Source organism: Brassica rapa, chromosome A01, assembly GCF_000309985.2.
Source record: "Brassica rapa cultivar Chiifu-401-42 chromosome A01, CAAS_Brap_v3.01, whole genome shotgun sequence".
Classification (NCBI taxonomy): Eukaryota; Viridiplantae; Streptophyta; class Magnoliopsida; order Brassicales; family Brassicaceae; genus Brassica; species Brassica rapa.
Window position 1 is genome coordinate 28,644,922 of NC_024795.2, and position 16,477 is coordinate 28,661,398.

Consider the following 16,477-nt stretch of genomic DNA (forward strand, 5'->3'; position numbering starts at 1 on the left):
TGAAAAAAAAACATTAAAATTTTCATTTCTCAAAATTTTTATATTTTAAAATATAACATTCACTTAACTAATTTTTTTTTTTAATAAATTGAATGGTTAATAGATTTTGACATAATATTTTAAAACTAAAAAAGACATTAATTTGGTTATTGTTTTTATATTTTGGATGTAACTTTTTGTTAATTCTTGAAATAAAAAGTTTGACATACATTTTAAATGAATAGCAAATCATTTTCTTCGTAATTCTATGTATATCATATAAACTTCAAGTATGTGTAATATCAATATAAATATTTTATATAAAATGAGAGATGTAAACTGAAAATATATGGTTAATTATACATATGTTCGGTTATCAGTTCGGATATTACCCGTTTGGGTTCGGATATCTAATATCTCCTAATTTAATATCCGTTAGGATATTTTGCTACTTCGATTTGGATTTCGATTCGAATTTTTTGGATCGGGTTCGGGTGCAGCTTCGGATATCGGGTTAAGTGCCCACCCCTAATAACAGCAAACCTGAAGATGTATTATTCGAGATGGATATTCAGATAACCGATCGGTTCATGAAATTTAACTCTTTTTTGGTTGAATTTTATCGAGCGATCTGGGATGCTGGGCCTAAGTTGGGCCCAAAATGCCTATTATTTCAACAATTTTCGGATCTTTTTAGACGAAACAGAAAAAAAGGAAAACGAAGAGATGCTTTTTACATATCAGAAAGTCAAAATAGATTAAAGTCAAATCTAGATCCGACGGTCAATATTCCATCATCTATTCTCATTCTCAATGATATCTCCTGTCTAAAAAGAATCAAAAATCTGTAAAAGCTAATAAAATAATAAAATCCCCAAAGAAAAAAAAATCGAAAAATCCCTAATTCTCTCTCTCTCTCTCTCTCTCTCTAGATTTTTTCTCTCTCTAAAAAAAAGAAAATGGAACCTCACGAAAGTCACCAGCAGCAACGTCTCAGCTCTCCTTACTTCCACCACCACCTGCAACACCACCACCACCATCCATCCACCGTCTCTTCCGCAAACGCCGTTCCACCTCCCAACAATGGTCTTTTCCCGCCGCCGCCGCCGCCGCAGGCTAACGATGGCTCCTCCTCTCACGCCGTGTTTCCCCTCTCCTCGGCGGTAACGGCGCCGTCTGAGCCGTTAAAGAGGAAACGAGGCCGTCCGAGGAAGTACGTGACGCCGGAGCAAGCCCTGGAGGCCAAGAAAATGGCGTCCGCCGCGAGCAGTTCCTCTGCTAAGGAGAGGAGAGAGCAAGCAGCCGGAGGTACTACGACGTCGTCTAGTCCCGGGTCATCGAAAAAATCTCACCTTGGCTCCGTCGGTGAGAACCCTCTTCGTGTTTCTCCTAATCTGATGCTTATTGATTATAAAGTTTCAATCTTTCTATTGAATTTAGAGATTGGTAGAGAGGTTCTTGTTTTAGTAGACACTGTGAAATATTAGTAGAGAGGTTCTTGTTTGTTTGTGCATTAAATACAGTTGATTTAATCTGAGTATCTGTCCTTGTGATTCCTCTAGTGAAGTAAGAATCTTTGAGTTTCAGAATATTTTTTTTGGTTTTGTTTTGGTTGCAGGTAAAACTGGGCAAAGCTTTACTCCACATATAGTTAACATAGCTCCTGGTGAGGTATGTCATGATATTCTTTAGTCACTCTAGATTCTCTCTCCCTGTTATATATTTTCTGATTAGGATAATCTATAGCATTGTCTGTAAATCTACTGTCCAAGTTGTGATGCTAAAAGCTAATATAGGAAATATTCTGCCTTTTTTTTTAATTGATGTGAGTGCATAGAGGAATCTTTTAACGCTTTTGAAGTGTTCTCTGGTGACAGGATGTGGCTCAGAAGATTGTGATGTTTGCACAGCAAAGCAAGCATGAGCTATGTGTTCTATCTGCATCTGGCACCATCTCTACTGCATCCTTGCGTCAGCCAGGAGGCAACATATCATATGAGGTGATATTTCTTCCCAAAGGCTTGATGAATTTGCTTTCTTTCTCCCTGATCTTCTTTGTTCTGTGTGCTAGAGAAGAGTTAAGTCAAGTATTCTTTATTTAGACTTGCTTTTCTTTGAAGTTTGTATATAGTTGTTTGACTTGCTTCAATTTCGATTATTTATTTCAGGGTCAGTACGAGATTATCTCACTATCCGGATCATTTATCCGATCTGAACAAGGTGGTAAAACCGGTGGACTTTGCGTTTCCTTATCTAGATCTGATGGTCAGATCATCGGAGGAGCTGTTGGGACTCACTTGACAGCTGCTGGTCCGGTTCAGGTAAACTCCTCTTGTGTTTCATAGTTGCAACTTTCATTTGTGTTCATGTGTTCATGTGTTATATTAGTAAAGTTATGGCTTTAGATTGATCGCCTTAGGTTTGTGCAAAAACAGGTGATTCTTGGTACGTTTCAGCTTGATAGAAAAAAGGATGGTGTGAAAGGGGAAGCTTCTAACAGCGGAAGTCGGTTAACTTCTCCCTCTAGCACTGGACCTGGCCCGGGCCCTGGACCGTTGCTTGGCATGGGCTTCCGTTGTGTTATGGAATCTCCTGGTAGAAATCCAATGAGGGGAAACGATGAGCAGCATCATCATCATCAACAAACCGGTATGGGTGGATCTCATCATCACTTCATGATGCAAGCGCCGCAGGGAATGCACATGACACATCCCCGGCCATCTGAATGGGGAGGAGGAGGAGGCAGCAGTGGTCATGACGGTAGAGGTGGTGGCGGGGGGTATGATTTGTCAGGTAAAGAAAGCTCAATACTTTCTTAAAAGATGACGCCATATCCATTAAACTAGTGGTAGAGATAAAGCAAAGCTAAAGCTCTCCTTGGGGATAATGTGACTTGTGTACCTAATGGATGTAATCTTGTGCAGGACGTCTAGGACATGAGTCGTTTGAGAATGGAGATGACGAGCAGCAAATGCCGGATTAGCTTCCAGAGACGTGTGTAGAGTTTAGATCCAAATTAGATACTGAAGCCCTGAGCAAGAATCTGAACTGAGAGAGAGATATGACTTAAAAAGACAGAATCTTGTCTGAAGTGTTTTCATCTGAGATAATAGAAGTTGAGTGATGCTTTTTGTTCTTTCTTGGTTAACGGTGTAATATGTATAAACTCCACAGCCTTTTTTTTCCTGCTTCTCTTTCATTTCAATCCTTTTCTTCTCCTATGTTTATATAGTTTGTTATTGTTTTGCTCACATGAAAAGAAAATGCTCTGTTATGAATACAAATACACTTCTTTTGTTTGCTTTATATTTCCTCAATATTTGACTAATTTTTTTCTACATTGAAGTTCATAGTAATTACTCCTTCTGCTTCAAGTTGTTACACATTTAAAAAAATTTATACATCTTAATAAAACATCTCAAATTTTAATTATAAAAGGTATTGTTTTTGTGATTAACTATTTACCTCGATCACAACTTTTTGTGAAGCAAAATACAAAAAATCACAATTAATTTCTTTGAAATTTACAATTATTACTCATTAGAAAATGCATTGAAAATGTAAAAAGTGTATTTTTAAAAAAAATATTTTTAGTTATTTTATGTCAACTTGTAATTTTCTTAAACCACTTGTAATTTTTTTTAAATTCTATTTTAGGGGAATTAACCTGTTAATGATGCATTTATGTGTTCATGAAAAAAAAACCATTTTTTCTTTATTAAGCAACTTTCTCCAGAAACGGCTTGAGCTCAAAGTCTGCTCCTTTTTGTCTTAAAAGACTTTGAACTGTTGCTGACTCAAGTCTGAAACTCCCGTAAAAAGATCAACCACGCCCCGACAAAACTCGGTTTCTCTTCCTCATCTGTTCTGTTTCTCCTCTTCTGTAAGAAAAAAAAATTTCAGATTTGACCCGACATAAAGATTCCGTCCGATGCAAATCCTGTTTCACCCAGACGGGTCTCTCTAATCACCTCTCCTAGATTCAAAAGGTCTCTCCTTTAACATTGAATCTCTTGTTTCCATTGGATCTGACGCCGAGTTTATCAAGATGTTAAGATCCTTAGGTCTAGGCTTGCTTCTCTTCGCCCTAATCGCTCTCGTCACCGGAGACAACAACGACTACGGAAGCTGCAACTGCGACGACGAAGGCTACTACTTCTTCACCGTCCACACAATCCTAGAATGCCAGAGAGTGAGCGATCTCCTAATCGCCATCGCCTACTTCTCCATCCCTCTCGAGCTTCTCTACTTCATCAGCTTCTCCAACGTCCCTTTCAAATGGGTCCTCGTACAGTTCATCGCCTTCATCGTCCTCTGCGGTATGACTCACCTCCTCAACGCCTGGACTTACTATGGCCCCCACTCGTTCCAGCTGATGCTATGGCTCACAATCTTTAAGTTCTTGACGGCGTTGGTCTCGTGCGCGACGGCGATTACTCTCTTGACTTTGATCCCTTTGCTACTGAAGTGGAAAGTGAGAGAGCTTTACTTGAAGCAGAACGTGCTTGAGCTTAACGAGGAGGTTGGGCTGATGAAACGGCAGAAGGAGATGAGTGTTCACGTTAGGATGCTTACTAGAGAGATTAGGAAGTCTCTTGATAAGCATATGATACTGAGGACGACGCTTGTTGAGTTGTCAAAGATTCTTGATTTGCAGAACTCCGCTGTCTGGATGCCTAACGAGAACAGAACAGAGATGCATTTGACTCATGAGCTGAGGTCGAATTCTATGAGGAGCTTCAGAGTGGTGCCGATCAACGATCCTGACGTTGTTCAGGTCAGGGAGGCGAAAGTGGTTGCGCTATTGAGGAAAGATTCTCTTCTTGCGGTCGAGAGCAGTGGTTCTGATGAGAGTGGACCCGTGGCGGCTATTCGGATGCCGATGCTCCACGGGTCGAATTTCAAAGGAGGGACTCCTGAGTTTGTTGATACTTCCTACGCTATAATGGTTCTGGTCCTTCCAAACGCGAACTCTCGCGTTTGGACGGACAGAGAGATCGAGATAGCTGAGGTCGTTGCTGACCAAGTGGCTGTGGCTCTCTCGCACGCCTCGGTGCTGGAGGAGTCGCAGCTGATGAGAGAAAAGCTCGGTATTCAGAACCGAGCTTTGCTCCGAGCGAAACAGAACGCGATGATGGCCAGCCAGGCGAGGAACACTTGCCAAAAGGTCATGAGTCACGGCATGAGGAGGCCGATGCACACGATCCTCGGCCTCCTCTCGATGTTCCAGTCTGAGAGCATGAGCCTCGACCAGAAGATCATCGTCGACGCGCTCATGAAAACGAGTACTGTCCTCTCTGCTTTGATCAACGACGTGATAGACATTTCTCCTAAAGACAACGGGAAGTCTCCGTTGGAGGTCAAAAGGTTTCAGCTCCATTCTCTGATAAGAGAAGCAGCCTGCGTGGCGAAATGCTTGAGCGTTTACAAAGGCTACGGGTTCGAGATGGATGTTCAGACGCGTCTGCCTAGCTTAGTGGTGGGAGATGAGAAGAGGACGTTTCAGCTTGTGATGTATATGCTTGGGTATATTTTGGATATGAGTGAAGGAGGGAAGACGGTTACGTTTAGGGTTGTGTCTGAAGGGACTGGGAGTAGTCAGGACAAGAACAAGAGAGAGAGTGGGATGTGGAAGTCGCATTTGTCTGATGATTCGCTCGGTGTGAAGTTTGAAGTTGAGATTAATGAGATTAAGAGTCCTCCGTTGGATGGTTCGGTGATTGCAATGAGGCATGTTACAAACAGAAGGTATCATAGCAATGGGATTAAAGAAGGCTTGAGCTTAGGCATGTGTAGAAAACTTGCACAGGTTAGTGAATCACATATATACATCTGTTTTTATTTTTCTAATACAGTCTCTGTATATGTGATAGGCATGGGCGTTTGGATTTTCGGTACTATGTTCATAAAAGTTCAGTTTTCAATAATTTTCGGATCAGTTTCAGTTTGGATCCTTTCGGATTCAGTTTGGATCAGGTTATAACCGATGTCTGAAATTGTTCAAAAAAATTTAAATGAAATTTAAAAAAATTGACCAAAAAGACACAGAATATATAAATTATTCAAAATCTATATACAAACTAGTTAAACTACCTAATAAGTATTGAAAATAACAAATAGAACAAACTACAAGAATCTTTAAAATGCTTTAAAATATCTAAAAACATTATATGTTTAACTAATTTCGGATATTTTCGGATCCTAATTTGGATTTCGGTTCGGATTATTAAGTTTTGAACCCAAAATTAGCTAGCTCTTAAATTTCGTTCGGATATTTTTTATAGCGGATAGGATTTCGTTTTTTTTCGGTTTGGATTAAGGTTCGGTTTTGGTTTGGGATAAAAATGCCCAGCCTAATATGTAATTTGATATTTGTCTGCAGATGATGCAAGGGAACATATGGATATCACCAAAGTCTCATGGACAAACACAGAGTATGCAACTGGTTCTGAGGTTTCAGACAAGACCTTCTATTAGAAGATCAATCTTAGCAGGAAACGCTCCAGAGCTTCAACATCCAAACTCAAACTCGATTCTTCGTGGTCTAAGAATCACTCTAGCAGATGATGATGATGTGAACAGAACCGTAACCAAGAGGCTTTTAGAGAAACTAGGATGTGAAGTGACAGCTGTGTCTTCTGGTTTCGAGTGTCTGAGTGCCTTGTCTAATGTGGAAATGTCGTATAGGGTTGTGATATTGGATCTGCAGATGCCTGAGATGGATGGTTTCGAAGTAGCGATGAAGATAAGGAAGTTTTGTGGACATCATTGGCCGTTGATTATAGCTTTGACTGCGAGTACTGAGGATCATGTTAGGGAGAGGTGTTTGCAGATGGGGATGAATGGTATGATTCAGAAACCTGTTCTTTTGCATGTCATGGCTTCTGAGCTTAGAAGGGCTTTACAGAGCGCAAGCGAGTGAAGTTTGAAGCAAAGCTCAGAGGGAAGAAAACAAGTTTTGAGAATCTTGAAGATGATTCAAGAATCAAGAAATGAAGGAAACCAAAGTGGTGATACTTGTAAGATGATGATGAGAAGTCTAGTTTTGTTGTTGTTGTTGTTCTCTTGTTATACGATGATGAGAAGCCTAGTTTGGGGATTGGTTGTTCCGAAACTCTATATATACGTAATGCTTTCGCATTTTCAGCGAAAATAACATAATGTTATTAGATTTATTTTTCTTGCTCCAGTTTTATTAGATTTAATAATATTTAATTTTATAGCTTTAGTCTTTAGTGATTCTAAGTCAATGCATTCTTTTCATCTCATTATGAAACTGATCATATTATTTTTTATTTTATCAATTAATATTTTAATGTATAAACTACGTATATTGTTCTATATTCAGGCTGAATGATTCAACTTTTTAACACACTAAAAAGATCTGGAAACTCTTTGTCAACGAAAAAGAAAAAATATTTAATAATTTAAATGTAATTTGATATTTTTGTCAAAGTAATACAATATTCCTTATTTTAATCTATAAAATATTTTATTCTTTAAATAAATTAGTTTACACAATACACTCGGAGGCTCCCAGCTCGACTGTTTCAGACCACTACACCAAGCGTTTAATATACGAATACAACTACCAAAGTTAGTGTCATTTTATGCTTTGTGTAGGCTTAAGAAGAAACATCACGTAACGCTACAATTCATGTAATGTTCGACAGATATGATGTCCCAATATACTCCATATTTTGGATTGGATGGTATAAACAATCCCCTAACGACAAAAAGGTCCATATTCCAAATTTTTTTTTGGAAATTTAATTATCGTTTCTCTCAAACAAGAGAATTAACACATTTTTCCTTCGAAATAATAAAATGTTGTGAAAGTATTTTATTGACTAAAAACATCAATTCATTTATTTTTCTCCTTTCAGTTTTAGTAGACTGAATCGTTTTAAATTTTTAGTCTGTGATGATTCTCTTTATAAAAGTCCATACACTTCTTTTTCATCTATTTATAAGTTATTATAAATACCTTCTAATGTTGTGGTCTTCAAGTTGATTACATGTTCTAATCCTTTTCCTACTTTCTCTATGGTTACCGTTTGGGTTGTGCAAGTTTACTTCCATCTTTCTCGATCCTCCCCTTCTCGCTGATCATTTATTTACGTTTAGTTATTGTTGTTTTTAGTTTTTTTTATAAGATACTTGTACGTTAATGAGACAATGAAAACTTTTTTTTTGTAAACTATCAATGAAAACCATTTAACACAATATATATATATATATATATATATATATATATATATATATATATATTTGTCATCAACATATATATATAAGCTTAATAGTATGTATACTCATTATTTATATACATATTTAAAAAACAAAAACAGGAGCAGATTTTATAATTATTTTGTTCAATGAAGCAGTAACCTCGGCATACTAATTAATGTTTCTTTAATCTTTTGATATAGTTTTTGGACCCCGAGTTATGCTTTATCTTGTGGTCTTTGTTATACTTTTAATAATGCTTGTTTATGGATTCCTTTTCAAAGTATTAGTTGTTAATTACTATAGTTTTAGACTTTTTCTAATTAACTATTATATTATATATTTTGAGTGCGGTTTAGGGCTTGGCTTTTCGATAAAATATTACAAGAATTTATGATTTGGTATCTCTCAACACAATACTTTTCAGTTTTTGTACTTCTTAGTTTTAAACCGGCCGTCCAGTATACCATAGAAACGTTTGGGTAAGTATTTTTGATTGATGACAATCATATGTATAACTTACTTATCTAAATGCAGTGATTCAATCATTTATATAGAAAAAAAACTGCTAACTTTGTTGGACTTAAATATGAATACGGCTTTATACCTGAACTTTCATTATTTTTATGTGAAAGTTGTTACATATCTTAATATAAACAATAGTTTTGCTATATAAACTATAAGAGCCAGAGATGGTGGTATATATGTGTTCACCTGTTTATATATGGATCCTTAGGATTTTTTATGAACTTGTATTTTCTCTTAATTTAATCAGATGACCAAAAGAAAAAAAAAAGAGAGGTGTAGATCCGTCTATGCTAAAAATAAGGAAATCACAGATAGTCTTTCTTATCTTATGTTTACGCTGTTTTACTTGGATCTTGAAAATTCTTGATAAATCGCTATACTTGGATCTTGATAAATGGCTACACTAATGTAAATATTAATAAATTCTAAAGCATTTTAGTTAATCATTTTAGTGTTATGCATTTCTGCTCAAGAAAGTACGGATATGAATATATATATATATATATAATAGACAGGTCCATTAGGGTTTGCGTTTTGCAAGAGGAACGCATGTGGTACCATGTGAATAGGCTCCTCTATTATCATACTTTGTCTATTATTTTTAATTAAAAGATGGTCAAGAAAGCCTAAAAACTTGGTTAAATGACGACACTTATAAGCTGACAGCAAGGGGGATTATTAATACAGGCACACACACACATGTATTAAAAATTGGTAAATTAATTAGTTGCATTGGACGCTTTCTTTTTTATATTCCCGTGGTATAATAAGTTACATTGAACCTGGTGTGTACCATAAAAATATACATGTCATAACAAAATTAGTTTTTGTAGTCGACTGATTTAGTTATATTAGTTGTGGTTGACTACCGCTTCTTTGTATATATATAATTAGACCGTTGTAGATTCACAAAGCCATTAATTATAAGTTTGAGTTTCAGTCCAGGTGATTTGATTTTTCAAATAACACATGCATTTATATTTTATTAGAACATTTTATTGTCATTTCATTTGAAATAACCTATTAATATATATCTTGCAGTAGTAGCTTTTATAGATTACTTTTGTTGGATACATCATCTTTTCCACTAGAGTAAGTTTTTTTTTTCTTTTCACTAGAGTAAGTTTAATGATGACTGCATGCTAAGCGAACATAATAATCTAATTTATGCATGTTATATATGTTTATATATATTCTAAAAGTAATTTTTTGTTAATTTCATTTGATAACTTCACTCTATCATCCGACTTATCATGATGTGAACATATTCTTCGGAAATGATATTATGTGGAAACGAACTAAACTCCTGGAACCGGAGTTAATTGATCTTTCTCGGCAATTCTTTTTCTTTTGTATGATATAAATGTATGCATGATGTGCATATCTTAAACAATTCTTTTACGTGTTCGTGTTGCTCTTAATCGGGTTATAATCCAATGTTTTGTTCAGAAGGTTGACACATATTTTGGAGCAAAATATATACATATTTTGGAGTATTGATTTACATGTAATTGTAGATAAATTGTAGCAAAATTAAACCAACTTATTTTAAACGAGGCCAGGTGAGTGTAAGGCTTGTTGTTAATTGTCAATCAGGTGTCAATAAATGCATGCAAACATACAAAATAAAACCAATTATATATAGCCTATATAGTGCTATTCATATACATGGAAAACATGACCAACTTTAAAGATTCAATCAGGATCAGTCACATACATATATGCACACATAACTTCATTATAAAAACAAATGAAGAATCCAACAAAGAGAAAATCTTCTAATAAAAGATCATAAACCACACACAAGTAAGTGAAATTTAGCATATATAATATAGTCAAGAGAACATAATATAATGTACCCACACACTATATAGCTCACTGGTAGCAACTAGTTTTCATCATCATTATCATAATAGACATCAACGTAATTATTTATTGTTAACTGCTGTAAATAAAAAGCCATCTTAACGTTAAAATCCTGACCTAGCTTGAGCCCAACCGTAAGCTTCTTGGCCGCTCATCTGTCCTCCTCCACCGCCATTAGAAGCAAGATTTCCGGGCATATTATACGCGGGAAGTCCTTGGTTCCCATGGCCTCCACCGCCACCACTACTCAGCGGGGAACCTACGCCCCCGAGCTGCCCTGGAACCACTCCTCCGTCGCTTCCACCGCCACCTCTTTCAGCCGCTTCTTCCTCATCCAAAGGTAATCTCTCATAAGTCGCATTAGAAAACGTGGCAGCGATTAGCATCACCGGACCAGCAGCCATCAATGGCCCCACCACGCTTCCTCCAACAACCTGACCTTGACCACCAGCTAAGTAAATAGTTAAACCAGTGGATCCAGGTGGAGCCGGTCCAGGTAAGAAAGAACCGGTTAGAGAAAGAATCTCAAACCTCCCTTGTAACGCCAATACAGCCGCACCACCAGGGGCAGCTGCAACGGGAGCCACTGATGGTTGACGGAGTGTGACGTTAGCCACCGTGCCGTTACCGCTCAAGATGCAGATGCCACGTTGGCGCCGCCTAGCGAAAGTAGCTAGGGTTTCGATGACGTCAGTCCCACTAGCGATCTCCATGACATGGCTCTTGAGAGCGTTTGGAGAGTCACGCGTGACAAAGATTGGTGGCTTTGGTTTGTTCTTGGAACCAGCAGGACGTCCACGTGGTCGGCGCGTGGGAGCTTCCACGGCTCCTTCACGTGGCTCGTGGTCGTCGCCGCTCAAGTTGTCTCTATCGTCTTCGTTGTTGTTGTTGGTGTTGACTTCTTGGTGATGATGGTGGTGGTTGTTATGACCTGAGTCCATGGCCATATTCATGGAGATGTGGAGATCTGGTGTCTTTAACTGAGAGGAACTCGGCGGCGTCGTTTCGAGGCCGGAGAGATTCACTTGTCCTGTCCACCATGGATTCGCCATTAAAACCCTAAATAGATTGTATCTGATTATATATTCCAAAAGGGAAGCCCTATAGAAATATAAGTGATTGTTTAGAACGAGAAGATTAGCAAATTCTAATAGAGGAGATAAGATTTTCAGATCTTGATTTTAAAACACTTTTACAAAGTGTTGTGAGGAAACACAAGACAAAGAAAGGTTAAATAAAAGAACACGACAAAGAATGATGCTATAAGCAAGAAAGAGAAAAGATGTAATGTAAGCTAACTTATATAACAAGTGGATGCATATGTAGATATTAACTAATATAATACATATATATATATATATATATTACAAAAGTCTTATTACAAATAGGATTAGAATATGTATTCTAGGTTTTATTTCGATCGACATTTTTAACGTTTTTTTGGTAAGAAGATTATTTTAACTTACACTTTGACAGAGATTTTGTCATAATAATGCGTATGGCCAATTTTGTATAATCATTAAATGAACTACTTAACATTACTAGAGTTCTCATGAATATAAAAAAATTAAATTTATAAGGAAAAAGAAAAAACTTAAACCATAGTCCATAGAAAATCGTTAAACATATAGTTTTTAATAAGTTACCACGGTATTCTTATTCTGGCATCAATATTTGGTTGGTCAAGAATGTGATTAAATGACACAATGGACGATAATAAATTGGAGTAACAAACTATTCAGGTGATTTACACTATTTTTGTTTAATCAGAATAAATATTTATTTAGCCCCAAAAAAAAAGTGGAATAAAAATACAGTAATGTATTTCTCTTGGTTAAGTGAAATAAAAAATTTATTCCGGGCTCTGTTTTTACTTTTTTTTAATGCCAGTCACACTCTAAGATAATTTTCTTTAAACCTATCATTTTATATAAAAAATTTAGTTAGCGTTATAATTGATGTGTGGGGTCGAGCGCCGAGGTTCAACAAATGGAGCGCACGATCGTTTTCCCATTACAATATTTTTATCTCGAAAGTTGAATCATAAGGTTTTCTTGAATATAAAAACAAAATAATATAATATCTACGCTGTATTTATTGGATTAAAATGAGTAGTGTTTTGTTTGACAAAAAAAAAATGAGTAGTGTTTTCTTTGAACTTCATTCTTTTTGGTAAGAAGAGAATATGAATATTTAATCAAACCACCTCGCCGAATATCTAAACAATGACATACAAGAGATTTATGATCAATTTGCTACTATTGAATAATAGGATACTGTTTAAAAAAAGAATAATAGGATACTCTTGCCATACATTTTTTTTTAAAAAATTGGATAAATAAAGAGATTGAATTAAAAACTACACTGGGTGAATGTACAATATGCGTTTATATACATGGTTTATTAAATAACGATAATATGACAATTTGTTTTTGATAAAAAAAAAGATCCTTTCAAAATTCAAGAGGGAATAACATAGAATTTGGCATTTGCATAGCTTTTATCAAATACTTTTTTTTTTGAAAAATGCTTTTATCAAATACTTGAATAGAATATTAAGTTTTTGTCATATTTATTGTAGATAATTCTATAAGAACAAGTACTTGTTCAACTCACTAAAATAATAACAAATTAACACAGTAATTGGCAGATCATAGTATATTATAAAGCATACACGTATGCAACTTATTTTTAATTAATCCGAGCAGAATAACTGAATGTTACTAGTTGTAGCCAAATTAGTAAATAGTAATGTAACTATATTTCCATGACTCATCATGGCAAAAGTAACCAATACACCTTTCTTTCAAGTTCGAGCCACCTCGTTATCATAGTATCCATTGCCTAAATATTAATCGTCTTTTAATTTATTACTTCATTTAGTTTTTCCATTGTTCATCTTTTTCTTCTACTCAACAACTCTCAACTAAAACATTAGTTTATAGTTTATACAAACATAGCTACACATTATTAATTGATTAAGTTTTAATTGAGGTTGAGAAAAAAAACAATGGGTAGCTGAACACCTTGGGACAACATAACACAAAATAAAGTATATAACAATCTTTACGAATTTTCAAAAGTCTTATCTCTTTCACAATTAACATATTTCAGTGATTAACTATTAATAATGTATATAGATAATGTATAAACCAGCATTTTCCCACTCCCATTGGGGAAACAATATATTTAGTGGTTCTTAACAATAAGAACAGTTACACCAAAAAAAACAATAAGAACAGTAACCACGCGTATGTTATCGGGTGGTACAAGGCGTTCCGTGAATCCATAAGAAATCCGAATTCGAATCCGCTGCTAACTTAGATAAATACGGCGCGTGGTTACTGGAACTTTTCACTTTCTCTCTTCGGGGAAATGTTTACTTTTTTTAGATAATGTATAAAAATGAAAGATTGTCACTTCACTTATATATATTACCTTAAAGATTATTATTCTTTTTGATGTAATTAATCTTTAAAAAGTAAGTTGTGTAAGAAAGTAGTATGATAGTAAAATAATTTGTGTTCTCTCTATGCAGCTGAAATGGCAAAGTGCTCGCTGCCTCCTACGTTGAGTGTCTCAAAATACGCTCCGTTAATACATAGTATGAAAGTTTGTAGCTTCAGCTCATTTCCCTCAAAAGTAGTCAATCAATGAAATCACTTTCTCTATGCATATATCTAAAATCATACACATGCATATCTATCTATATATATATAGACATATGAATGCGTTTGTACAAACATGATAATAACATTTTCAAGGTGAAGATTAAGCAGTGATAGGCTCCCTGCAACTTTAAAATTACATCATCAATGGTGTCTGATATCTATTATGGCGGGTTGTTTTTTAAACTACTGGAGCTTTGAACAGATTATAGTATATTGCTAGGTGCCTATTAATATCTGTCATGCAGAAGGTCTGAGTTCCATACTTGATGCTAATTGCTTCACCGAGCTCTTCTTTGTTTGATCTCTATCAAGAACGTGTGAAATGATTGAAATCATTTTCAGGTCCCAAACTATTATAGACATTGGTTAATAAACATTCACCAAAAATAACGAGAAAACCTTTGCTCTGTCTCTTCTCATTGTGTCTTAAAACAAAAACTTTCAACCTTTATCCAAAAATTATACATGATCATGCCTCAAAATGATTCTATTACAGAACATGGGGGTAATGATTCTACACACTCACTCCCAGTTCTCATGACTCGTCTGCCAATCATCATCATCTTCCCTCGGCGGCCTCACCACCAAAAGAACCATCCCCAAACTCTCCCCAACACTCCCTTCCTTCAACACCGATCCTTTCTTCAGTTTCAGCCCACTCTCACCCGCCACAAGATAGTACCCATCATCACTCTCCACCGCACTCCTCTCCCTATCCACCACCACAAGCAACGGCTCCTCCTTTCCGTCAGGCAGCACCTTCCTATCATCCCTAAAAGAAACCGCAACACCGCCTCTCCCGATCGCCGCCACGGGCTTCCACGACGGAAGAACCACCCATCTCTTCCACCCTCTCTCCGCCTCAACAACCTTAAACTCCCCTCCCGCATTAATCTCCCTCGGAGCTTCCACAACGTTCCTCTCACCTTCCTCCGCTTTACAGACAGGTAAAACAACAACAGAGCTCGCTCCTGCCACCTCACCGAACTTAAGCCTCACTACAGGAATCGTAACGGCTTTAACTTCCTCCACCTTCACCTTCTCCTCCTCTTCCTCCCCTCCTATTTAGTAAACCGACCGGTTTAATATTCTGTTACGCGGTTTAATAGTTTGTTACGATTTTAACCAGAAATTAAATATACCTCCGTGCAACTCTTTCTCCAGCTTCTTCTTCGCCTTCTCAGACTCAGCAGCATCCAACGCCAGCTGGAGCATCGACGTCCTCTGCTCCGACGGATTCTTGTTCTCTCTGCTCTGCCTATAATACAAGAACGCGAGGCAATCGCCGGGGAGATTGTAATCGAAATCCACCCAGCCGACGTCTCCGCGGCGGCTAGGGTAATCCTTAATCGCACGCGCGAGGTCCTGAGCCTTTTTCGAGTCGAAGCTCCGATCTATGATGTAAGTCGCGGCGGCGACGCGCTGCGTGGTGCTGAGGAGGCGGATCTCGTAGAGAAGCTCCGCGCCGCCGGTGTCGAAGGCCGCGATGAGCTCCGGTTCGTGGAGGGACTGAGCGATCGAGTCGCGGACCTTGGTGCCGACGATGAGGCGGTTCTGCTCGATGCTGGAGATTCCGGTGAGCTCCTCGATGTTCGGAGGGGTGAGGCCTTCGGCGTAGAGGGAGGAGATGAGGGGGGCGTACTCGAACCAGAGGGCTAAGCGGCCGGCGAGGATTTCGATTTTTCCGGCGGAGTCGAGGGAGCGGAATTGCGGCGGGACGGGGGAGGACGGCGGGCGGAAGGGTTGGTAGAGGTTTTGGCGCGCCGGCGGGTTTTTGGGGATCATGTTTTGCGGTTTGCGGGAGACGTTGGCGGTGACGGTTAGAGTATGTGGTGCTGGGTTAACGGGTCGGGTTATCGGGTTGGTGGGGAACCCATGGGTTGTGGATTGTGTGAAGAGTGAGGATTTGAGGATGGTTGCTGTGAGAGAAACCATGGTGTGTGTGAGTGAGAGGTTGTTAGCAGAGTGTGAAGAAGAAGATTGGTAGAATTTGCCTTATCTCAAGAATTGTTGAGATGTTAACCGATGTTTAACCGGATGTAAACCGGATTGGTTAAAAAGTTCGCATATTCGATCTAGATCTTTTGGGGCCACTTGATATTTCTTCTCTTCTAGTGGAGGATATTGACGTTAACATATCATCGTTAAATCTCTTAAACAAGTGCTGCTGTAATGACTTTTACTGAACAGATATGCTATGTAATGAC

General features: G+C 37.5%; 4 protein-coding genes across 4 annotated transcripts; 2 read left to right on the forward strand and 2 right to left on the reverse strand.

Moving 5' to 3' along the window:
- Positions 1-3: 3 nt before the first annotated feature.
- LOC103850041 (AT-hook motif nuclear-localized protein 14) lies at positions 4-3,280 on the forward strand. Its single transcript, XM_009126744.3, has 6 exons — positions 4-1,344; positions 1,598-1,650; positions 1,857-1,979; positions 2,148-2,300; positions 2,415-2,772; positions 2,904-3,280. Exons 1-6 carry the CDS (start codon positions 939-941, stop codon positions 2,960-2,962), a joined length of 1,152 nt encoding a protein of 383 aa, XP_009124992.1. The 5' UTR covers positions 4-938; the 3' UTR covers positions 2,963-3,280.
- Positions 3,281-3,532: 252 nt separating this feature from the next.
- LOC103850042 (protein EIN4) lies at positions 3,533-7,207 on the forward strand. The gene is made up of 2 exons (XM_009126745.3): positions 3,533-5,788; positions 6,362-7,207. Exons 1-2 carry the CDS (start codon positions 4,028-4,030, stop codon positions 6,899-6,901), a joined length of 2,301 nt encoding a protein of 766 aa, XP_009124993.1. The 5' UTR covers positions 3,533-4,027; the 3' UTR covers positions 6,902-7,207.
- A 3,040-nt stretch (positions 7,208-10,247) lies between these two features.
- Positions 10,248-14,385, reverse strand: LOC103850043 (AT-hook motif nuclear-localized protein 19). The gene has a single exon (XM_018659675.2). It carries the CDS (start codon positions 11,649-11,651, stop codon positions 10,704-10,706), a length of 948 nt encoding a protein of 315 aa, XP_018515191.2. The 5' UTR covers positions 11,652-14,385; the 3' UTR covers positions 10,248-10,703.
- A 272-nt stretch (positions 14,386-14,657) lies between these two features.
- LOC103850044 (rubisco accumulation factor 1.2, chloroplastic) lies at positions 14,658-16,262 on the reverse strand. Its single transcript, XM_009126746.3, has 2 exons — positions 15,413-16,262; positions 14,658-15,331 (listed from the first exon to the last, which is right to left on the reverse strand). Exons 1-2 carry the CDS (start codon positions 16,203-16,205, stop codon positions 14,793-14,795), a joined length of 1,332 nt encoding a protein of 443 aa, XP_009124994.1. The 5' UTR covers positions 16,206-16,262; the 3' UTR covers positions 14,658-14,792.
- Between the last annotated feature and the right edge of the window lie 215 nt (positions 16,263-16,477).